The 26,466-nt window shown below is 38.7% G+C and overlaps 1 protein-coding gene across 3 annotated transcripts in view; it reads right to left on the bottom strand.

Annotated features, from left to right (window-relative positions):
- Nucleotides 1-26,466, bottom strand: part of LRRC69 (leucine rich repeat containing 69) — a 40,914-nt gene that overhangs the window by 7,574 nt on the left and 6,874 nt on the right. For 2 of the 3 annotated variants that reach the window (XM_045003068.1, XM_045003067.1), the window contains exons 3-7: nucleotides 24,817-24,889; nucleotides 19,529-19,724; nucleotides 16,997-17,068; nucleotides 10,637-10,738; nucleotides 1,848-2,027 (exon numbers count right to left, since the gene is read on the bottom strand). In XM_045003068.1, the coding sequence (XP_044859003.1) occupies nucleotides 1,848-2,027; nucleotides 10,637-10,738; nucleotides 16,997-17,068; nucleotides 19,529-19,724; nucleotides 24,817-24,889 (623 nt within the window). The remainder of the gene's footprint in view (nucleotides 1-1,847; nucleotides 2,028-10,636; nucleotides 10,739-16,996; nucleotides 17,069-19,528; nucleotides 19,725-24,816; nucleotides 24,890-26,466) is intronic. The other variant, XM_045003069.1, reaches the window with a different exon arrangement.

Consider the following 26,466-nt stretch of genomic DNA (forward strand, 5'->3'; position numbering starts at 1 on the left):
CGTTGCTAGGTCCAGTCTTATTTAATCTCCTCCCCACTAGTCTAGAAGAGGAAGAAAATAATGTTAATGAAATTTGCAATTGCTACTAGAGGTGCAATGCCGTTGAAGAGGGAAATAATACAGAGAGACAGAAAATAAAAAAAATAAAATGAAATTCAAGTGAAAAAGCCAAGAGGGGAGTGGGGGAGGAAGAGCTTGTCATTTGCCCAGTTGTGGCATTGTAAAAATTAGCTCCTTAGGAAGGAAGTGATTACCACTGCTATGTAATATTGCTGTCAAAGGAGAATATCTGGGCAGGTATGACACAAGAAAGGGTTGGGACCAACCAGATGGGTTCTTACGCAACAACTTCAGCAGCCCCTGGGTCCAGTGCATACACGAGACAACCAACTGCTGTAGACTAGTGGAGATGTTTTGCAGTAGAATGATTTATGTGCAAAGATTCAGAGCTAAATATTACATCTTGGCAAAGAAAATGAATTAGAGAGGGTAAGCATGGAACACATAAGCCTTTTCATATATTCAAACTGAATCAACACAAAGGTGATTAAGTATTACTGAATATAGTACAAAAGGGAATATCCCTGGGGCTGCTCTAATCTATGCTGGGTCACTGTGGAACTCAAAGGCCATCCAGCAGCCAGAGACTGAAGGACAACAGAATAACCCTGGACGTACTCCTGCACTTCACCAGGACTTGCAAGAGAAGGGAGGATAGCAGCCAGCTACAGTAATTCTACTTCAGCTGGGGGGATCCTCCAACAGATTTGGTGGCTTTGCGGTCACTCTGAACTGCCAGATCAGAACAAATGAGAGAATCTGGAATTCTAGATTATCTTTAATTAAAAAGAAGACATTACCTCAAATCCCTTGGAATACTGTTGTTGTGTCATAAAGCATATACAGGTTTTTTTCATTTAACCACGGTCTTCCCTTCCTGGTGTCTATTTTCTATTCTATTCTATATAAGTTCTTATACCACGCTCATCACTGTAGGATCCGAGTGCCTGCCAGTAATGCATTACACATCTGTCACATGTTGTTTGTTCTGTCATCTTCTCCCCAGAGGGAGATGCATATGCAGTGGACTCTCTTAGTTCGGTAGGTTGGGTTTTATTTTTTGGTTTTGGTTTTTGTTTTTAAATATAAATATACCAGTTGCTCTGTGTTTATATTAGAGAAGGCGCATGGTCAAAGAAATGCTGCTTGCATTTGGAGTGGAAAGTAGCAAGGTTTCTGATGATCCACAGTTGTTGGGGGAGTTCATTACGGCATCAGGAAATGCAGAAAAGTTTACAGTGAGAGAGATGTCACAGAGGGCCAACACTGCAAGGTTCTGAGTTCCTTCTTCTTTTTCTGGCAGCACTTAGCACACTGAAGGATGATACTCATAATGTACAAGTTGAAATAGTATCCACAAAGATTCTTATCTTCAAATGACCAAGTCACTTTGGAGCAATGTAATCCTGCAACCATGCATTAGAAAGACTATGGATTCAGTGAAAAGAACAGGAGTACTTGTGGCACCTTAGAGACTAACAAATTTATATCAGCATAAGTCTCTAAGGTGCCACAAGTACTCCTGTTCTTTTTGCGCATACAGACTAACACGGCTGCTACTCTGAAACCTATGGATTCAGTGCTGCCTACCAATATGTAGCTCTACACCATCTTTGTAAAGGAATCATTTCCTGTGCTTGTGAACCCATTCTTACATGATTTTTCAGCTCAGAGATCTTCAAGTGAAGAGGAAACAACTGCACATGAGTTTATTTTATGCTACTACGTATCTTCAGGCAGGAGCAAGACCTATAATTTTAGGAGAAATTCATAAAAGGGTGATTTACCTGTCTGACATTCACAAAACGTACGCACTCCAGCCATATATTCAGGAATCCTTGCCCACACTGAGCACACTCTTGTTTTTTGGAAAGTATATTGCATGCTTCCAAGTTCTGTTTTACTGCAGTATGTAGAATGGAGTCTTCTTTGGTTAACTGACTGAAAATAAATCTTGCAGCTATTTCCTGGATAATTTAACAGATACAGAATACAACTCTTGAAATATTTTCACAATATGTGGTATTAGGTCAAAATAAATACTATTTTGCCACCTAAAATTGAATGATGACTAATCCCAACACTGGAAATACTAATTAGCAGTTAGAACAATGGTGAACTACGTGTACTGCCACTGCCATTAATTTCACTGTCCATAATGTCATTGCCATTATTTGCACTGCACCTTTGCCATTGCTATTTGGTTCATTAACTCCATGCTGCTAAGTCAATTTGCTGCCACCTGAACTTGTTTTCACATTTCTCACTTTCTCCTTCTCCCCTTTTCATCTTGTTCTTCTTTCCCACACCACAAATCCGTCTCTCATCCTGCTGTGTTCTCATATGCACGACCCTTCCACCTCCATAAGCACAGTCAGCTCAGTTTTGCACAAAAAGGAATTAAGGAATTTTTTAAAAAATTACTGTGATTATAAAAAAAATTTTTATAAACTGCAAAGAGAACCTACAAAAAAAAAACCAAAACCCACCAGAGCCATCAAGCAATTGCTTTATCTTATTTACATTACTCCTGTCCTTTCTCTTCCTAGCTTCCCACCTTCCCCCATTCCCTTTGTCATCATGATTATTTTAAAATTTAGATTGCACATTTTTCTGGACAAGGACTGTCTGATTGTTCCACATATGGTCATGCACATCTATGGCATTGTATAAATCACCACTTAACTTACTATATTTTTCATTGTCTACATTTATCACTGAATATTCAACTTAAATGAAATGGGTATGTTATACACTTAACATACTTCCCAAATTTTGTTCAAGTATTGCATTTTTAGACCAATGCAGCAATCCTGACATAGGCAGAACTCTCACTGACTTTCAGTGGGGATTCTGATGGAGCAAAGTGTACTAGAGCAAGCTGTAAATCATTACTTTGTTCATATAATGCTCGGACTATAAGCACTTTCCAGATACTCATATACAAGCATATCAAAGAAGAAATCTGACTAAAACTACAGCATATTTGTCCTGTGAAGATATTAATGTGGACTTGAAAGTCTAACTGGCCAGTCCTCTGTCATAAGATCATTCTCTTTATAGCTGTGCCTTTAAGACAAAGTACACTTGTTTCTTTTCCAAGAAACCGACTTACATTAAAATCCAGCTGTATAAGAATTTTATATATCTGTTAATTTCCCAACTATTCATGCATTATTAATGTTCTTAGTGCCGCTGAATGGACGGCATACATTACTTTTCAGCGCCATCTCATAAAAGCATGAGTTTTAGGGACACAAGCACTTCAATCCATCATTATGCGAAGGAAGTGCAATTCAATGTATTAGAATCCTGATAATCGACAAGCAAAATGAGCATTATCAAGAGAGAGTGTATTCTGAGACTACATGGCCTCTCTCCCTCTGTTTCAGATTTAGTATTAGAGAAATCTGGATTTTGGAAAATTATGGAATTGATGGACTAAAAGTATCTTGAGACTTCCCTAGACCACAGGTCCCCTAGTGAGGCGCAGAGGCACCTTCGGGGAGTGCGCAGCGGGGGCCGGGCTCGCCCCCACAGGTGGTGGGAGGAAGTGCAATCCAGCCCCTGCCTACTCTGCTCCAGTTCCACCCTCAGCCACATCCCCGGCTCCTGGCCCATCCCCAGTCTCGGAGTGGGTCCGCTCCCGCCCCACCCTTGGGTCTGTCCCCCTAGTCCCACTCCCAGCCCCAGACCCATCCCCAGTTGCGGCCCCAGCCTCAGCCCCTTTGCCCCCGCGAGCCACGGCTCTGCTCCCAGCCGTAGCTGGCACCAACAGGAGTAAGGAGGGGCACGACCCTCAAAAGTTTGGGGACAACTGCAGTATAACAAAGGCTGGTGAGAGTGAGAGTGTAATTTAAATGTGGCTGGCAAGCTGCAGTTACAAACAAACACTCAGGGTGTGGCTTGAATGCTGGAAGGCTGTTTGTGAGCAACCCACGTGGGAATTCCTTCATCAAAGCATCGTAAGGCAGCCAGGTTGTAGGGCAAGGGTGGCATAGCTGCTCAATAGTCTACATTGTTCAAGGCCTTAAAACTTTCACTGAAGTTAATCATTGCATTAATTACTTTGATTTATAGGCCTTTGTTAATGTTCTGTTAGTCTTTGAAATTCTTGATGACAAGGATTATTTTGCTACTAAATTGAAAGGGTAAGCGGATATATTTGTAGTGTAACTCTTCTGCCAGGTGGAGTTGGCAGACCCAAGGTCTGGGTTCAAAATCTAGCTGTTCCTCTTAACAATACAAAACAGAACTGACTCTAGACCCTCACCCTGTAATCTGGGAAAATTTACCAGATGCCTCTAAGAGGCAATACTTTCTCTCTCGCAAACACTGAGTCTGGGTATAACAAAAGAAAACTTTTAATAAAAAGGGAAAAGGAACCTGGCATTAATTTGAGAAAACATCACAACCACAATTCAAAAGCACGTCACCATGAACAAACACCCACCCCAAAGTATATTGGGTAATGTCCTTTGCCTCAGTTTCTCACTTTGTGGTGTAAAAATCCGACAAATGTTCCTTTAAGCTGCCATTGCGCTCTCCCTCCACTGCACCCCACCCACAGTTGCTGTCCTTGGTCAGCAAAGGCCCAGAGTTCAGAAGTGCGTTCATGTGAGTTCACCTCCCTCCCTGGGAGCCAGTGTCAAGCAATGCCTGAGCTGCTGCTGCTGCCTCTGCAACCGACTCACAGTTGCCACCATTCACTCTGTCACCGCTGCTGCTACTGTTTACTCTGATGCCTCATTCTGTGGTTCCACAAGTTAACCCAGCTCTCAGTGATTTTAGCAGGCAGTGGTGAACCTCACTGCAGGATGGGTTGTCTCTTTCACCGCAACACTGTCCCTCACCAGCTCTAAGATTCAGCAGCTAAACCTGATTATCAGTGATTTCAGCTCTCCTAATTGCTTAACAAAACAAAAATTCTCAATTGAGTCTAATCAATTCTACCTTTTGTTGGGATTCCCTCCGAGACCTTTTCCACTTGGCTTATCCAGAACACATTGTCCAGTTCTGGGAGAACACTTCATCCAGTTCTCTGGGATCCAAAATTCTCAGTTCAACTCCAGATTTCGTCACTCAGGTTCCTTTATTTGGCATACAACAAAGCTACTCTGAGTTGGTCAGACCCAAGCGTAAGGGATGAGTATAGGCCATACCACACATCCAAAGTCACACAGAAAACCTCTTCCTTTATATACATTTACACATGATATTGCATTTGCTACACATTACATCACATTGTTTTGGATTGGCTTGGTTACTTTGCAGGAACCAATCCCTGTATAGCATGTTCTGTCCATGTGGAACCTGCTCTTTATATTCCACGTTTATCTTGTCCATTATGCCTATCAGGTTGTTACTGCTTATCTTAGTAGCTAGCACAGACATTTTGACTCCAGCATACTGCTTGTTTAGCCCCTATTTACAACTTAACCTTCCATTCACCTTCGCTATCAAGCCTACTAAGAAATGAGGCAAGTTACTTATGACAAGCCAGGCCTACACCTTTAAACAGTGAAGAGGAGAACAGTCAAATGATGTCTATGGCTATTTACGCAGAGCCCACACCACCAGGTACAAACACCTGTCCCTACTTTCTTGCCTTTCATTGGGATTTGGCATCCCTATCCCCTTCTTAGCAAGTGAGGTTTAGTTCAGAGTGACCCCCCCTCAATCAGGGCAGGCTAAGTACAGTTCTACTGCCCTTTACTCATACAATCAGGATAACAACATTCCATTACCCCTACACTCAAGACTAAAAGTGATTTGTAACCCAACACCAGCCACAAGTGACCATTTTGGCAGAGCAGTTCCCTCTGTTGCACACCTAGGCAGAGTAGTTGTGTTTATGCAAATACAGTCTGCTCCTGAAGTCTTTTCCCCCAGCTCATCATTACGTGTCAGGGGAGAGCTCATTCAGACCCTGACTACAGTAGCAATTCTATAAAAGCTACAAAAAACAGCTGTCTGCTGCACCTCAGAAGCCCAGCTTATTCTTGATGTATCCTCCATTAGACTTTTTTTTTTAAGTTAACATTTTCACATAAGTAAACTTAGTAAGTCTCCAAGAGATAAACAATTACTCTTTTTGGCTAGTGCATTGCAATGCTTTCTTTATATAACAATTAATATTTGTATTACTAAATATATTCCTAAATTTCCTTATTAAGACCAAGGGAGATCTCCAGTACAAAAAAAGCATATGCAAATATATCATATTGAGCAAAGGCCATCGTGACAATGGTATTATAATCTTTCTGTTGGCATATGCTGCAGGGAGTGGGGAGGGGAGTATAAAAGGAAGGAGAAACTGGGTCAAAGGAGAACTTGGAAGGTTGTATTCTTTCCCCTCCTGGCTGGTTAAAGCAGAAAAAGCCTATGGGAAATACTGCATATTGTTTCTCAGTTGATATTGTTTTGTGGACAATAAAACATGCCCTGAGAAAAGGATCTTAAAAGACTAATGACTGAAACTTTATTTCTCTTCCCTGCATGGTGAAACCATTACCACCTCTGGAAGCCTGACTTGCTCTTCTGTTGTTCTATTCCTTGGGAGCTATGATCAGTGGCACCCAGGGACCAGACAGCCTTCTTATAACAAAGTATTGTTTATTTATAACCAAAGCATTTCAGAGAAAAAGATCTTAAAACAATAAACAGTCTAGACACATGGCATCTCCCTAGGCTTACCATCCCCTGGAAGCTTGGGTAGGCCCCAAGCCTTCAGACATGCCCACAAGGACCTGTCTGTGTCAGTCTGTTCCCACCAGGAGTCATTCACTGACAACTCCCTCCCTTTTTCCAAGTTTTTTAAATGTGTAATGTTCCTTTGATCTCTAGGCTCCCAGCATTGGCAAAACAGCCATGTTACTTTGACAGAAAGTAGCATCTTCAGTCCTAATAATTCAGTCATTGTCTTGTAATAGCCCACAAGTGTTTGTTGAGGCTGCTTCTCTGGAGCTTCCTGCTCATTTTTCCAACAGCCTCTATTAAACTAAACCAATACATTCATATGGGAAAACTCAATAACCCAATATAGCTACATAGTGACTCACTCACTAAGTACATCACATACAGTTATTGTATGTACATAATACAATTATTACTAGGGATGTCAAACGATTAAAAAAATTAATCGTGATTAATCGTGTGATTAATTGCACTGCTAACCATTAATAGAATATGATTTATTTGAATATTTGGGGGTGTTTTCTATATTTTCAAATATATTTATTTCAATTACAACACAGAATACAAAGTATGCAGTGCTAACTTTATATTTATTTTTTATTACAATATTTGCACTATTAAAAAAAAAATTTTTTTTAGTTCACCTAATACAAGTACTGTAGTGCAATCCATTTATCATGAAATTTGAACTTACGAATATAGAATTATGTATAAAAAAACCTGCATTCAAAAATAAAACAATGTAAAATTTTAGAGGCTGCAAGTCCACTCAGTCCTACTTCTTGTTCAGCCCATCACTCAGACGAACAAGTTTGTTTACGTTTGCAGGAGATAATGCTCCCACTTCTTGTTTACAATGTTACCTGAAAGTGAGAACAGGCATTCGCATGGCACTATTGTAGCCGGCATCGCAAGATATTTATATGCCAGATGCACTAAAGATTCATATGTCCCTTCATGCTTCAACCACCATTCCAGGGGACATGGATCCATGCTGATGATGGGTTCTGCTTGATAACAATCCAAAGCAGTACGGACAGCTGCATATTCCTTTTTGATTATCTGAGTCATATGCCACCAGCAGAAGGTTGTTTTTCTTTTTGGTGGTTCAGGTTCTGTAGTTGCCACATCAGAGTGTTGTTCTTTTAAGACTTCTGTTTAGCGTATCTGGCATGTAAATAACTTGCAATGCCGACTACAAAAGTGCCAAGCAAGTGCCTGTTCTCACTTTCTGGTGACATTGTAAATAAGAAGAGGGCAGCATTATCTCCTGTAAAAGTAAACAAACTTGTTTGTCTCCTAGTGATTGGCTGAAAAAGAAGTAAGACTGAGTGGACTTGTAGGCTCTGAAGTTGTACACTGTTTTGTTTTCGAGTGCAGTTATATAACAAAAAGAAACCTACATTTGTAAGTTGCATTTTCACAACAGAGATTGCACTACCATACTTGTATGAGGTGAATTGAAAAATACTATTTCTTTTGTTTATCATTTTACGGTATAAATATTTATAATAAAAATATACACTTTGATTTCAGTTACAACATAGAATACAACATATATGAAAATGTAGAAAAACATCCAAAATATTTAATAAATTTCAATTGGTATTCTATTGTTTAACAGTGTGATTAGAACTGCGAATAATCATGATTAATTTTTTTAATCACAATTAATTTTTTTGAGTTAATCGCATGAGTTAACTGTGATTAATTGACAGCCCTAATTATTACATAAAAACGTCAGGTCCACCACAGTTTGCATGAGAAAACAGTAAATTATTAACTTTTACATACTGTAATTAGATAGAAATTAAATCAAGAAATTGACAAATATGCAGGATTGACTGCTCAGTGACACAGACAAAGAACTCTACAGTTCTATTAACCGGTTCCACCACAAAGAACCTGCTCTTGTTGAAGGTAAAAACTAATTAATCTTATCTTACCTACAAGAAGAATATGGATGTAAATCATATACATGCTTTAGTCTTGAATATATTTTGTTTTGGATGAAAGCACAACTCCTGACTGTGTAACAGGTGCCACTGGGGCCAAATCCCAAGATCTTGGCTCTGTTTTCATTCATTACTTACTAAAGCAAAATTCTCATTGATATCAATGGGAGTTTGCTGGAGTGCATGCCAAGTAAGAACCTCCCCCATCCTTGAGAACAAAAAAGACTGACAATTCTTTAAAATTATTGTAATATGTTCTTGTATTTTAAACAGATTTTGCAAATAGCATTTTAAAACAAGAAGATACTTGTCACAGCAAACATCTCTTTGATTTAGATTTAGTACCAACACATTGAAGCTGACTTAGGGTTATTTACCAGCATTCATAAGTTGCTTAGCACTGCCTTATCTAAGCACCATAAAAGTATTAAAAATACAGTAAAGAGCTGCCTGGAGCAATAAGTACTCCAACTTAATCTAGATGTTATCAAGTCTCCTCCCATGAGCATGATGTCATCTCTCTGTTCTGCTTAATCTTGAGTAGTTTTGTGTACATCACAAATTTTCATATTGTCCTGGTTTTAGAGGGGTATATTGCAAAGAGATGTGCCTTGCAGTGATCTCCTTCAAGTGGGTGTCCTACAGTCTTTAATAGAAGGCTTTGCCTTCTATTTTCTCAAATCTGTATCAACGTTCTGATAATTGGTGAGGGGTAGCTACAGTGTAGGGTTCCTGACCAAGAAGCAGTCTGAGATAACATAGGTCTAGCCTACTGAGGATTTTATACATTAGAACAATGAATTAGACCCAGTAGTGCAGAGGATGCCATGACAGGTTATGGAGCACTGGACCTTTGGCTGCATCTACACCAGCATTTTTCATGAAATCTCATCCCTTTGCACTACTTCCAATGCACCTCAGAGCAGGCAGAAATGAGTGACAAAAAATGCCTGCAGATTGTTTATACCAGTTAATAGTGGTGAAACTGCAACAGCGGTAGTAAAATGAAGAGTGATTTCCTGAAGAATGCTAGTAACAAAAAACTTTTGTCACTCTCATGTCCAGGTTGAGAAAGAATTACAGTACTTTTGCCTGGATCGGTAAAATGTTCATAAGTGCCTACATGACTGAGGAACTTAATTCCCATTTTCAATTAAAATGAATGATGCCTAAGTCACTTTTGCAAACAGGTTAGGTACTTAAAATTTTTTTATCTGAGATGATGAACACGTGAACCACTACAGCCAAGTTTTCTTCCGAGAGAAGTGAACGGAATCTGGGTAACAGCTGGAATTAGCAGCTTCAATATTATCATTTAACATTCTTAGCAGCCTTACAATTCCAAAGAAAAAAATAAGCTGACAAAAAAAATAAATGATGCAGTCACAGAGTGAGTTGGACCTGATATGGATTAAAGCTCAGTATCTGGCCTGCATTTGAGTCAAGTAATCAAGGATCATATAACGGCAAACTGGAAGTAGACCCTTTACAACAGATTCATAGATTTTTAAGGCCAGAAGGGACTATTACGATCACCTACTGTTACTGCCTAAACTGCCATTCCCAGGCTGTTGTCATAAAACCCTTAGTCAGGGCAGAATTTTGTTTTATAGCAATACGAAAACGTAAATGGAAGGTTGCTAAGTAAATGCTGATGCCCTCTTCTGTTCTCCCTTCAAACTTTTCACCTCCACCTCTCCTACACTCTTCAGCACAATGGTTATAATCAGCTATGATCAAAAAATATTATAGGCAAAAGAAAATATGACCAAACCATGTAGTTCATGAAGGAATAACCTGAACAGAGATTCAGAAACTGTTTAGAATTGTTGGATTGACAAGAATACTATTCAATCTTTATTTTTATTTTAAATCTTGAATTTTTAAAATTATGAAGGTATTAGTTGAAGTCTCTCATTGCTCACCTTAAGAGACCAAACTTCTTCCTCTTGTATGGCAGAAACAGGCTGTTTCTGGAGCAATGGATTATCTTCACAGTAAAGTTCCATCAGCATAAGGTCCTCCATCTATTTGAATAAATAAATAGTGTAATTATGTAAGAAAAGGTAACAAAAATTTCAAAGCTATTTTTATTTAAACAAGAAAAACAAATGTCACAAATATGAATGTATAGAAAGCAGGAAATATACTCATCTGCTGGAAAAAACATACAAGATTTAAGTGGAGTACATATTCCATTATTCTTGCTAATAAATAGTATAAAAATGTAAATCAAACAAGACTGGTTGTTTTACAAGAGAGGTCTTGTGCCTAGAGTATTATTTAAGTCACATGATAGTTACAGATTATCAAAATCTCTGCATTTAAGATCTAACACAGTGGAAATTATGAAAATAATGATCAAAAAACCTGTCCTCTATTGTTAAATAGGAATGATTTTATCCACATGCATTTAATTCTGACGCTCCTGTATTCAACTCAACAGCCCCAATGGAATACCCTCTCAAGGTAAGGAGGGAAGTGAAAGGCCCTTTGCTTGGAATGTGACTGAGGTAACGTACAGTGTAAAGATGCTCATTCTATAATAAAGTAACTCCCGGTTAAATAGAGAGATCTGTATAAAGTTTCTCTAAGGAAAAGTTTGCTATTGTAATGATTATTGTTTGGGCTCTGATATTTATTTATATGGCAAGAATTTATAAATTTGTCAAAAAATTCTAAATAAATAAATAAGTTAAAAAATGAAATGCGACTGGACAAATCACTTCCATATATACTATTCAGAAGTGGTCTAGGATTCTAAGAAAGCCTAAGTGAAATAGGCTTAAACAAACACGGAAACTTAAGTTCACTGTTCACTTGTTTTACGGTATGCCTAACAAATTCTTGTTTCTGAAGTATACAGTGCTGTGGAAAAATGCGTGGAGGTCAACAAAAGCACGACATGATTTAACTCACTGTGTATAAAGAAAACACGTAAAACTAAAGATTCTGTTTCTGGCTTCCTCACCAACAAAAATGGAATGATCTGCTAATCTTATTTTAAAAAAAAAAAATCGTACTGCTCTTATCTCTCTAATTCATTTTGTCTAGTAAAATAGAACAGCAGGTACACAAATACTTTTCTTGAATCATAGTTGGAATTTATAATAGGCACACTGGAATAACGAACATAACAACCTGTTCCCTCAGTTAACAGCTTCAAGGACAATTTAATAGAGTATCTGAAAGTCTATTATAAGATCAGTGGTACTCATTCTTGTTTCCTTTTCTAAGAGTAATGACTTTATTTTAAGAAAAATGTAAAGCCTTATTTCAGGACAAGCCTTATTTTGAATAAGGCTTGTTACAAATGATCTAGCAAATGAATAGTCAAAACAGATATGATTTGCTGATTTAAAGATATTTACTTGGTATATTTTGACATGTGGTGTTGATAATTTGTGTTTTAACAGTTAATAAAGCCTTTAACTTTTTAATCTCAATGTGTATTGTCAGATAAATGTGTGAACCCCCTATTTTCCTGCAACTGTGAAAATTGAAATCGATCAAAATCAATATTATCCATTAATTTTTTAGAGAAAAAAAAATTCTACCAAGCCTAAAGTACAGACATTTAAGAACAAGTTGTCTGCAAGGGGTGTTCATTTGGGACAATTTGTAGATATCCCAGGACAAAGAAAGCTTACTAAAAACTCAGCTACCTAAAGTGGTGCTGAAATGGTTTAGGTCAGTGTTTCTCAAACTGGGGTCCGTGGACTCCATTGATCAACTCCTCCCTCCCAGTGCCTCCTGCACGCCATGGAACAGCTGTTCAGCAGCGTGCAGGAGGCACTGAGAGGGAGGGGAAAGAGTGGGGATGGGGCATGCTCAAGGGAGGGGGCAGAAAGAGGCAGGGCAGGAGTGGAGCAGGGGCAGGAAGAGGTGTGGTGGGGCCTTGGGAGAAGGAGTAGAGTGGGGGCAGGGCCTGAGGCTGAGTGTGGGGTTTGGGGAGGTCCTAAAAAATTTTTAAATCAAAATAGGGGTCCTGGGATTGCTAAAGTTTGAGACGCACTGGTTTAGGTATTTCATGAAAATCAATAATCATTGTCAGAGAAACTTTAGAAGAAATGTCCTACAAACCTGAAAAACTGAGTTCTATTCCAGTGCCTATTGAACAAAAATCCAGAACAGGACATTTATGAAAACATGAACAAAATTATGAAAATACTTAGAAGATTTTGGAAAATAAACCCTTTTGGAACAATCTTCCTGTATAAAAGAGAATTAGAAAAGTTAAAGTAGTATGGAAATTTGCAAACGTCCTACATTATAAACACTGTGTACACTGGCATGAGAATTATGGCTCACCAAGTAAACCTAGAGGAAAGCTAAATAATCTCTCTCTTGGCCAAAACTATTTCTGGGCAAAAACTCTTTTAACGGGCTTTTGTAGACAAATAAACTTATAGAAGAGAAAAGATTCAACATTTCTCCCAATGGGGGAAAAAGGCACTTTCTAGAGTTTTGTCTTTGTTTTCTTACATAGAAAACAAAAGGCTGACGGGTTTCTGTTCTGCTACACAGAAAACAGACCTATCTCTTGCATTGCATTTTGATATAGATACAGAGATAGACTGAACATGGGTAATGAAAAAAGGGGAAGATTTCCCCCAAAACTGCTGGAATTCATCAACATTTCAATTATGAGATACTTACTATTTTACCTTTTTTCCCCACTTGCTCCATTAATATTTATAACTAGACCATTTAAATAAAGCTTTTCTACTATCTTATTTTGCTGTATTAGAATTAAACTACCAGAACATAGATGTCACCAAGTCTGATCTCATATCACGTGATGTAATGGGAATCCTTCTTGAATTACAGGGATAGAACTCTAACAAGCACACCTGAAACAGCTCTATCATTCTTCGCGATTTTAGAGCCATTCAAATTTCAATCTGGGATGAGAAAACAAGAACAGCTCATCTGTATAGCTGTTAAAATAAACCTGTATACTCTGATCACACGTGGTCCCAAAGAGCCTAGCAAACCATCGTGATTCAGGTTATATAGAACAGTAATTCTAATGGGGCCTCGAGCAGGTTTCAGGGGGTCTCCAAGCAGAGCCAGTATTAGACTCGCTGGGGCCCAGGGCAGAAAGCCAAAGCCCCACTGCATGGGGCTGAAGCCCAGGTCCCTGAGCCCCACCACTCGGGACTGAAGCTGAAGCCTGAGCAACAATGTAGCTTTGTAGGGGCCCCTGTGGCATGAGGCGCCAGGCAATTGCCCTGCTTGATACCCCCTAACACCGGCCCTGGCTTTTATATGCAGAAATCCAGTTACTGTGGCACTGGTGGGCCGTGGAGTTTTTATAGCATGGGGGGGGGCTCAGAAAGAAAAAGGGTGAGAACCTCTGATATAGAGCATCTCCTCTTTAAGGGTTCCTAGTATGGGCGTATTGTTTCCTCTGACACAGCTCTCTCAATTTCTTTATGAAAGTATACCCACAGTGGCTGAAGAACTTTGCTAAAGAATCCTACGACCTTGTCATAAAATTTTGAAAGGAATATTGCTGCAAAAAATGAATGTTTTCTACCTATATATACTTGCTTTGTTTAAAAGAAAACAAAAAGGCCTTGAAATATTCCAGATTAATTTTGCTGCTAATGTTTACGCTACAGCTTTATCAGAATTCTTTGTTCAGTTACATAAATTGTATCCATGTAATGGAGGAAGAGCACTATTTGTTATGGCTAGGAGGGCTATGATTGTTGCAGAAGTAATTTAGTCTGTGAATACTGTACTGAAAATGCTAACTGAGATGAGCCTCCTGCACCTAGTGCTCTTATAGAAAAATCGTTGCATATAGTCACCAGAACTAAAACTGTTCAGACCCTTAAAATTAAGTTTAAATAGTCAGTAAATAATTTCCCTTAAAATAATATTTTTTTCACTGAAGAGGACCACATTTACATTGTGAATTAACAATACAGAACCCCACCCTGAACTTTTACTCCATTCACCCCTGCCCCCCCTTTGCTCTATCCCTGTTTTCTCAAAGATCCTTAACCAAACTTCAACTTTAATGGATCTACCAAGACTCCAAAAACAGCAAAATGTGCAGCAGCCCTGAAGATTACCTGACAGTTGTGGGAAAATATACTGAAGTAGCTAAATGATTCTTGCACTAGAGGAATAGCTAGAGAGCAAAAACTAGAACTAAATCATGATCATAGGCTAGATTGCTAAATGTTCACAAATTCAGATTACCAAAGGGTTGCTATTAAAATCAACCCAAAGAGGTGTGATAAAGGGCCAGATTGTTCCCAGCTGCTCTGCAGGTTAGCAAAATATGGGAAAGAGTGCGAGCATCCTCCTTGCCCCATTGTGCAGCAGTTAGGCACAACTGCAATCCATGAACTGACTAAAACAAAGGGAATGTTCCATCATAGTACAAGCTACACCAAAGGGTAAAGAGGAACTGGGATTACTGAACCACCCCAACACCACTGGCCAGCGAAACCTAGGCAGATATGTAGAGTGGAGTAGGCTGCATCCTTGAAAGGAGCATAACAGTAGGCGCACTCCCTCCTGTTTGCCAAGGAGCCCTGATTTTGCCTTCTTAAGGTACAATCCCTCCTGGAACTTCCTCTGGAGTAGGTGCCACCCTAGCCTAAAAAGTAGGCCAGTGCCTATCAGGCACAACTGAACACTAAATATGCATTAAATGTGTAAGAATAGACTATAGTAATACAGATTTAAGCTACAGTTACATACAGCCTGAGGTAAGCATCCAGAGTGAACATGTACATAGTTACATAAAGCACCACCTAGTTACAAAATGCACACTACTATTTAAATCTGCTATACTCTTAGAAACAGGAGTACTCTACAACCACAGTAGGGCCCATATTTATTACAGTGCCCCATTCTTTTTCTCCCTCATCTTTGCATTATTTTTTTGGAAAATTTTGAAATTATTTTTGGCCTTGGTTACAAAACAAGTAGTGCTTCCTGCATTAGTACAGAATAAATCATGTGAGGGTTTGCAGGATCAGGCCCCAAATTTATAAACTCAAACCATCTTGGTTTGTCCTGTATAAAACACAGTGTTTCTTGTTATAAACTTTCCTGCTGTTTCGTAACTGTGCCAGGCTGTAAATGGGTCCTCTGATAATCATCACCTGAGGGCACTATTAAATTACTTTGTTGCCTGAGCAGAATAAAGTAATTTACTAGTGCTGTTAAGTTATTATTGATGTTAATGCATGTGCACATTCAAACCTACACACGTTAATTAAAAAAAAACCTCTACAATTTTTTTTTTTTTTGCAAAATTTCCTTATTTCCAGTAACTTCAATATAACATGGTAACTTTCAGTAGACAAAGCAGAGAATTTGACTACTAGTGGGAAGGAGATGTTCTCCAATGCCCTCTGGAAAACAGGTCACCACTCACAAATAATGTATGTTATAGACGTAGCAATAACAATGTAAAGAAACTTAGAAAAGTTAGAGTAGTTGAAACCATAGGATTTCATTCCCCCACCATCTCATAAGTGCTAGAAGAATCAGAAGCCAAACTATTAAAGAAGAGCATGACTCAAAACAGCCACAAAAGAACACATACACAATACACACAAAAGATTTTTACGTCAAAACCAAAGATTGCTATGCAGCAGAAAGCGCTTATGTACTGGTTAGTGGTATATCAAATTAGTTAATTCTCAGAGGACAAAGGACACAAAAAAAATACAAATTACGGTCTACAAAGCCCACCACACAAGTGGGATTTTTGTTTGGACTCTCCTACATCTTTGTAGTTACAGATTAATCTTTATTCCCCTTTCCAAGTGATCACTTGGTCCAGGTGTGAAACTAAATACACGCAACATTAAAATAAAAACACTGTAGTCATGACCTTTTGTAAAACTTCTCCTAACATAATATTGTGCAGAATATTACAAATTGTGGTGAAATGTGTGATTGTATTTTGACATAAACAAAAATTCTTTAGCAACTGGAAAGTCCTAGGCACATTTTTTAAATTTGAAACTTTTGGCTCCTTGATTTAACAATATTAAAAGTATATTAATGCTATTATTATATGGAATGTTTAGGACACAGCTACTGTGGTTTACATAACTTTGCTAAATCCAATTGGATTTTGTTTAGTTTATATGCAACTACTCTACACATTTTTTTCTTGTCACTCAATGAGTTGTGAAACTCATGATATCAAATCGCTACAAGTTACATAGGCTGCCCATATAATTCATTTAATAGATCTGCAGCAGAAATTTCATATTAGAGGATAGCATATAGAAAACAATACTTACTGCTACTGGGAAAATCTGAATTTTGTTCCCTGCTACATCTAGAATTCGTAGTTTTCTCAGTTTGCAAAGGCCCTAGATGGAGGGGGAAAACAATGTCATAAAAATTGAAAAATATCAACAGTGAATGTGAAGTTAAAATCCCCATGAGACGAGAGAGCAGTCTCAGGCATCAGAAAGCACCAGTACTGACGAAGAGAGACTGAGCTACTAGATAACAGAGAAAATAGGAGGAAAACTGAAAATTACAAAAGGGAAGAAGGCATCCATTCTTTTGGTATTACAAAAATAACGCCAGCATTTATCATTCACAATCCCCATGGATCTCTTATCTCCCTCCCCCACATCCTCCCTCATACCTCATTCTGAATTATTTATAATGCCAATATCTTCTTCTCTACATCAAGGCTTTTCCTGTTTACCACATAAGGAGCTTGAGCAGCCTGTGAATCCACATGTCTCAGACTCATATCTCCAATTAAAAAAACCTTTTAAATAGAGCTCCTTCACTTTCAAAATTACTATTGGTTCCCAGCCCTCAACATCTAACTCAATTTTCATTTCTTAAGATAATTGCTTGCATCTGTTGGAACATTAGATGGAAACACATGCACAGGATTTTAGTTTATGCTGGTATTTTTTAAGTGTTTTCAATGTCAACTTAAGCAGTAGCTGAAAGCAGCTGCTAAGATACAATGGTATTAACAGCTGTTTTTAACATTTTCTTTTGTGGCAGCCATCTTCAATTCATTTTATTGATTGGTTTTTACAGATCACAAAGTGAATACAGAAATCAAAGACAAACATTGTGCAATGTACATCCAATATTCGTGTTCTTTGTAACAAGACAAAGCAAATTCCATCACATAAAAGCTTTGAATGTTCCAAATTTTATTTCCTCCTCCTTGATGCACATACTGTTGATTGTCCACTAATGCTGAGCACGGGGTAATAGAAAAGGACATATAATTCCAATCAGAAACAATGTACTAGAAACGGGCAGGATTAGTATATGCAATATTCCTGAGAACTTAAGATGAAGACCACTCACTTACTGACATAAATAATACAGTAATTAAATTGCTAAGCAAAAAACACATATTTATTTTGATTACTTTAAACTGACAGATGTCCTTTATCTTTTCTTCTAACTTGACAGGATGACAAATGAAAGCTAAGCACAAGTACAATAAGTGCAAAATGAAATTTCTCAATGGATATGCATTTAGGGCCAAATTTTCAAAAGGCAGTGGGGCTTAGAGCATCAGCTAATCAAGAAAGGTCTTTAAGTGGGGGCTTGAGTTAAGAGGAAAACCAGTATGTGAGGTTACTTTTCTTCTGTGGAAGCTGACTAGAATGAGCCAGAGTTTAGACTTTTAACATTTAACAGCTAACCCATTTTAGACCTTTATTTAGATTTGACCAAAGCAAGCCTAGCCTTCCAACTCTGACTGAGAGAAATGCTGTTATATGTATTTGACCCATAGAGGCAGAACAATATTTACATTTATGTTTCTATTTTATAATACACAAACTCTGGAGGTGTCCACATTCCCCCTGTGTATGTAGAATCCTTTCCAGGTGCGACAGAGCTACCACATATTCTCTTAAATGTGTCATTTTGAGGAATCATGCAGCTGACATTGTCTATTTAAGTCTCTGCCTAGTATATCTCAAAACAATGAATACAATGAATTTGCATTATTAGTTGCTTCTGGTTCTTTATCGCTTCAGACTTTATGTAATGAGATTCCCTGAAGTAAGGGATGTTATTGCACTCTTTTATACAATTACTTTCAAACCCTTTCTTATCAATTCAGCCAGGACCACAATAGAGAAATGTGCCCTGAGATTTCAAGGACACTAAACACCTGTATCTCTTCTTGATTCTCAAATGAGATTAGTGGAGCAACCACACACTGCTCTGCATTACTGAAAAGCAGGCCACTAGATAGTATGTTTCTAAGTACAGCCTTCTTCGCAGATTTTCTAGAATTAACAGGATAATTTTCAAAAATGGTCTAATTCTGGATGTTTATGAAACCTAAATTGGTACATGCACATGGCATGTGTGAATAAATAAGGTAGCCAAGCATCTAATTCCTCTGCTCTGAGCATGAACATTTCAATTGTTGAGTTTCCTAGAAGTTGCAAGATCAAAACTAGGTGCACAAAGATAGAGAGGCTGAGTTGGGGCCCTTTGAAAATTTGACCCCTACTTTTCTAATTTAACCAATGAGGTTTTGGTCCTATTTTGAGTAATAACAAAATCAACTATTAATCCTTATAAAATGTGAGATCTCCATATTCCTCAAGAAAACAGCATTTGAACAACATATCTCTAAGGGTGGGATTATCAAATGTGCCTTAGTCATAAAAGTCCCATTGAAATGACTTACAATGTGACGTGCATCCAAATCACTAAGGCACTTTGGAAAATTCCACCCTTATAGATGTGTTATTCAAATGCTTTCTTAAGATATCCATATTCACTGAAAGAGAAAATACTACCTTTGAAAGCACAACATTACTCACGTCAGGGAGCACTCCTATTTGGTTTCTTGACAGGCACAGCATTCTGAGATTCATCATGTATCCAATCTCTTCAGGTACTGTGATGAGACAATTGTGGGATAGATGGAGTTCTGAGAGCTTTTGCAAGGAACATAGCTCTTTAGGAATACTTTCTAGCTGATTATTGTTTAAGATCATGTTTTCAAGATTTTCTAATCTGCGAAATTAATAAAGTATTTCAGTGTACAGCCATGGTACGTTTAATATATAGTCTACAATATGTATCAATTTATTTAAACTTTTACTGTAGAATTTGCTGTACATGGATTACTTCTATTTTTTATTATATACTTTTATATTCAGTAACATTTATACAAACTGAACTCTATGCTGGCCAACTGTTAAGGGCTAACCCTAGTGAGTAATTGTTAAGGGTTTTCATACAATCACAGAATCATAGGACTGCAAGAGACCTTGAGAAGTCATCTAGTCCAGTCCCCTGCACTCCTGGCAGGACTAAGTATTATCTAGACCATCCCTGGCAGGTGTTTGTCTAACCTGCTCTTTAAAATCTCCAAAGACAGAGATTCCCCAACCTTCCTAGGGGACTTATTCCAATGCTTATTCCAAACCTTGGCAGTTAGGACATTTTTCCTAATGTCCAACTTAAACCACCCTTGCTGTAATTTAAGCCCAATGTTTCTTGTCCTATCCTCAGAAGTTAAGGAGAAAGCTCTCCTCCTTGTAACAACCTTTTAGGTACCTGAAAACTGTTATGTCTCCACTCAGTCTTCTCTTCTTCAGACTAAACAAACCCAATTTTTTCAATCTTTCCTCACAGGTCATGTTTTAGACCTTTAATCATTTTTGTTGTTCTTCTCCGGACTTTCTCCCATTTGTCCACATCTTTCCCAAAATGTTTTAAGTATGTTTTTAAAGTATCCATCTGTATATAGTGATTAATCACAAACTGTTTGCTTTTATTAAAGGTTCCAAAAACAAAGAAATTGGCCAGAGATGTTAATAGCATAGGAGAAAATGCAGTCTGAATTCCGAACATTTATTATTTTTATATCCACTCTATTACTAATACATATTAAATAAACTATGGGCTTGTCTACACTTATAGTGCTCCAGCTATACTACTGTAGCATTTAGTGAAGACACTACCTATGCTGAGGGGAGAGCTTCTCCTGTTTGCTTAGGTACTCCAACTCCCAAAGAGACAGCAGCTATGTCGAAGGACAATGCCCTCCTGTCAACATAGTGCTGTCTACACCAGGAGTTATGTCAGTATCCACACCCTGAGCGACGTAGTTATACAAACATAAATTTGTTGTGTAGACCAGGGCTTAGTGTGTTTGTGAGACACACATGCTCACCCTGCAGCAGTCAATGAATAAGTCATGGAAGACCAGCTGGGATTGCAGTGGGGAATGGGTGTTGGGGTACTGACAAGAAATTGTTGCTATGACCGGACGGTGGCTAGGGCTGGGGTCATTCGAGCCGCCGCAGCTGGGGCTGCTTCCGCCGACCAACCAGACAGTACGGCTGGGGATGCTCCCGCTTGCCGGCCGGTACAGCTGGGGCTGGAGCTACTCCTGCCAGCCGGCCTGCAGCTGGGACTGAGGCTGCTCCTGTCCACCCAGGGTCGCTCTAGAGGCCGGCACAGCTGGGGTTATGCCCGCTGGGTAGCCGGAAGCTGGTGTTGCTCCTGCCAACCAGCGGCTAGGGTCAGGTCTGCTCCCGCTGACCAGCCAGCCGGGTGCCGCTGGGGCTGTTCCCGCCAGCTGGCACAGCTGAGGCTGGGGCTGCTCCAGCTGGCCGGCGCACCTGGGACTGGAGCTGCTCCCGCTGGCCTAAAAGAGCTAGGGTTAACGGTTAGGGTGGTTACCCAGTGAGACTAATACTTACCGTTAACCATTTAACTGTTTACTATTTTCCATCCCTAATCTAGTTATATCAGGAATAAATGGTCAGTGTTCAGAATGGAGAGAGGTAAATAGTGGTGTCCTCCAGGGGACTGTAATATGTTGAATAGGACTGGGCCCAGTAATCAATTCTCTGGAAAATGAGGTAAACAGTGAGGTGGCAAAATTTGCAGATGATACATAACTTCTCAAGACTTTTAAGTCCCAGGCAGACTGCGAAGAGCTACAAAAGGATCTCTGAATACTGGGTGACTGGGCAACAAAATGGCAGATGAAATTCAATGTTGATAAATGCAAAGTAATGCAGATTGGAAAACATAATCACAGCTATACATATAAAATTACAGGGTCTAAATTATCTGTTACCGCTCAAGAAAGAGATCTTGGAGTCATTGTGGATAGTTCTTTGAAAACATCAACTCAATGTGCAGTGGCAGTCAAAAAAGCAAACAGAATGTTGGGAATCATTAAGAAAGGGATAGATAATAAGACAAAAAACATCATATTGCCTCTATATAAATCCATGCTATGCCCACATCTTGAATACTGCGTGCAGATGTGGTCACCCCATATCAAAAAAGACATATTGGACTTGGAAAAGGTGCAGAAAAGGACAACAAAAATTATTAGGGGTATGGAACTGCTTCCATATGTGGAGAGATTAATAAGACTGGGACTTTTCAGCTTGGAAAAAAGATGACTAAGGGGGGATATGATGTAGGCCAATAAAATCATGACTGGTGTGGAGAAAGTGTTATTTACTCCTTCTCATAACACAAGAACATGGGGCCACCAAATGAAATTAATACGCAGCAGGTTTAAAACAAACAAAAGGAAGGTTTTTTTCACACAACGCAAGTCGATCTGTGGAACTCCTTGCCGGAGGATGTTGTGAAGGCCAAGCCCATAACACGGTTCAAAAAAGAACTAGATAAATTCATGGAGGATAGGTCCATCAATGGCCATTAGCCAGCATGGTGTCCGCAACCTCTGTTTGCCAGAAGCTGGAAATGGGCAACAGAGGATGGATCACTTGATGATTACCTGCTCTGTTCATTCCCTCTGGGGCACCTGGCATTGGCCACTGTCAGAAGACAGGATACGGGGCTAGAAAGACCTTTGGTCTGACCCAGTATGGCCGTTCTTATTGGTGCATAGCGCTTTACATAACCTGAACTTATATTTTCTTCCTCTTACTCATCTTTCCAATTTTTTTTTTAAAGATTCTATCACTAGATTCTTCCCATTTTGAGTACATAATAGCATGGAGCATTTTGCATTTGAAGGTACAAAAATCATTGATCACAAACTACATGTATGGGTCAGAAAAGGCAAATCAAGAAACTGGGGACAGGAAAATCAGACAAAAATGTCAGAATGTAATCATGATTATTTTAAAATAATTTGTTGCTTTTCTGCTAAAATGGTTCTTAACATTTTCCAATGTGAAAACATCTTGAGCCAAATTCAACATTGAAATCAATGGCGTTACAACCACGGATGAACATGGTCCTGTGTGTCTGAAACAGGGTATGTTTTTACAGGATAAGATTACTTGAGTAACTGAAATGTTAGTAAAGATGTTGTACTTTTCATTCCAACTTAATGTTATTCTTCTTGAACATACTGAACATTTTCTTCTATACAGTTAAGACAATTTTGATGTGCTTACTTGGTAAAATAACTCCTGTTCAAAATGCACTGAAGAAAATATACACCATCACACTAGGAAAATCACAACATATTCACCCAACTACAGAACAGACAGAGGAACTTCTTGGTCAGAAAAACTTGACTAACTAGAGGCCAGAGGGGGCGTATCCTCCACAATATTTATGAGATTAACCTTTAGTCTACAAAAGACCTCTTTCATCCTCTCCAGCTTCTCTGACATCCATAATATCCTTCAAGCCCATAAAAAAATACAGTTGTTAGATCCTCATCTTTGCCCCATCTAAGTCATCCCCTGTCCTTGAATCCCTCAACTTCAAAGATTCGTATATTCTAAAGCCAGACAGGACTACTGTGTTCGTCTAGTCTTGATCCCTTGTATATCACAGGCCACATAACTTCCCCAAAATAATTCCTAAAGCATATCTTTGCCTTCCTAAAGCACTGGTTTGTCCTTCCCCATCACATCCAATTCAAACTTCTAGTCCCGGGTAGGCAACCTATGGCACGTGTGCCAAAGGTGGCACGTGAGCTGATTTTCAGTGGCACTCACACTGCCCGGGTCCAGGCCACCGGTCCGGGGGGCTCTGCATTTTAATTTAATTTTAAATGAAGCATCTTAAACATTTTAAAAACCTTATTTACTTTACACACAACAATAATTTAGTTATATATTATAGACTTATAGAAAGAGACCTTCTAAAAATATTAAAATGTATTACTGGCATGCGAAACCTTAAATTAGAATGAATAAACGAAGACTCGGCACACCACTTCTGAACGGTTGCCGACCCCTGTTCTAGTCCTTACCACTAAGACCCTGCACAACTCTTCTCCTGAGGCCAGTCTTCATCTGGAATTCAGCCCTCCCAAACTCCCACCCTTAGTCTGGGGTTTGGGGCTTTTGTTTTTGTTTTATCTGTTAGACTGCACATCTCTAGGGAAGAAACCATGACATCCTCCTACGCAGTACCTAGCCTAAGTGGCACAATCGTAATAACAGCATAACCCAGGTTATGCTTCTTAATCTCACAAGCTTAACTTCTGCAATAATGTTCACAACTTAACATGCTGAGGCTTTCTTGAAAGGTTCTTGGTATAAAAGAAGATTGGGATAAAAATTAGAAAGAAATAGTATAGCTGTACCTAGTTTCATTCGCTAAAACACAAGAAATGAGATATATATGGTAATACGAAACAGTACACAGCTCCGATTTTGTAGTTCAGCATATTTTAAAAGATAACACACAAAAGCCAAACTGTTCAGAGAGAATATTAAAAAGATTGCTTTAGTAGAATTATTAGCTGGAAGGCCTGTGTGAGGGAACCAAGTCAGAACCCTAACTCTCAAAAGATTTACAAAGAAGTATTTTGAGACAATTATATTCCATTCCTGAGAATGAGGAGGACTTTATATTGCATCCCTTCCCAGAAAAGTATCAAAAAGGTAACCTGACTATATAAGAGTGAGTATATATAAGGGAAATGAGCACTTTAAAAACAAAAAAGCACCTACAGATTTTATTTCTTGGTGCTCAACTGTAAATGAAAACGTAGCAGAAGCTTTCCCAGCAGTTGAAATTAGTGGTTTGTCAAAATGATAACCATAGGCAACTACTGCATCTAATGTCCACAAAGACTGTACATGAGTATAATGTGTACAGTATATAGCCAACACAGGGTAAGCTACATAATAACCAAAATTACCTGTGTATTTCTGGAGGAAGATATTTAAGCTTGTTGTTGTTCAGATTGAGAAATATCAATTTTTCTAATCCATCTGTAAGAAATACATTCTTATCCAAATGAATATAAAATGTACAATTTTTATTCATCTTTACACTCACTCTCTCTCGGTCTTCTCCTTAGACACACACATAACCACCCCCATCTTGCAGGTTAGCAACCTACTCTCTTTACTTTTCCCACTGCGCCTTGCAGAGTGCTTACAAGGCAGGCATTTATAACAGGTTAATATCCTGTCAAATTACTAGATCAGCTGATGAGTAAAGTTTAACTTCCCTAAATTAACATACAGATGCTGCAGACTTTAAGTATGCACAATTTATACTGAAGTCAATGGGAGCTTTGCATGTGAAAGGACTGTAAAATTATTAGGATTTTGTTAAGGTGAGGTAATATCTTTTACTGGACCAATTTCCATTGGTGAGAGAGAGAAGCTTTCAAGCTACACAGAGCTCTTCTTCAGGTCTGCCTGGGAAAGCTATGCACAGTGTCACAGCTAAATATAAGATCCTTTGAGCATATTCTGTGTTATCTGAGTGCTTGGCTGTAAATAATAGTTTTCTTGGTGTGTCCCACAGACCAGGACACATCAGCTCAAAGCGGCATCAGACCTTGCCAGAACAACAGATGCAAAACCTGCAAACACATCTCCACTGCTATAATGATCAACACCCCCCACAATACGCCTATCAAGATCCTTGCGGCCTATACATACCTTTCACAACATGTGGTGTACCTTGTCCAGTGAACAAAATGCTCCAATAGCAAGTATGTGGGCGAAACCGGACAGTCACTATGCTCTCAAATGAACTCATGGCAGAAAATGATAAAAGGAAAAAACACCATATAACCTCAGGGTGAACACTTTTCATAAAGCGATAACTTTCCCTGAGCTATCAGTCCTCATTCTCAAGAGAAATTTGCACAACACTTTCAAAAAATAAGCCTGGGAGCTTAAATTCATAACTTTGCTAGACACTAAAAACCATTATCTTAATAAAGACACTGGATTTATGGCTTATTACAACAATTTGTAACTGAGCAATCCCCCTCTTATGACTACAGAACTGTTAATGGGCCACTTCACCCTAAATGGTCCCTTAGAATACGTACTAACTACTTATACTAAACTATTTGTTCCATCTTGTGATACTCTGCATACTTTTCCCAGACATGAAAAAGAGCTCTGTGCAGCAAAAACACTCGTTTATTTCACCGACAGAAGCTGGTCCAATAAAAGATACTACCTTGCCTCCCTTGTCTCCCTCATATCCTGGGACAAACATGGCTACAACAACACTGGATACAAAAAAAAATTTGACACTTTTATATATATTCTTTCTGAAGACAGACACTGTAAGGATAATGAATCATTGCTCTTTCATAACATATGCTGGTATTGATGTAGTATACTGACTTTGGGGTGCAATTATTCCATCACAGAAAGATAGCATACTTATGGCACGCACCTCTTTTTATGACTTACCATAGTTTCTTCCTTGCTTTTTTTGCAAATGGTTGTTAATAATAGCTGTCATTCATTCATTCATTCAGCTATAAAGTAGACCTGTGTGAAAACTTTGGCTTTGCACAGATTTTTGAGGACATTTT

This window comes from Mauremys mutica, chromosome 2, assembly GCF_020497125.1.
Source record: "Mauremys mutica isolate MM-2020 ecotype Southern chromosome 2, ASM2049712v1, whole genome shotgun sequence".
NCBI lineage: Eukaryota > Metazoa > Chordata > Testudines > Geoemydidae > Mauremys > Mauremys mutica.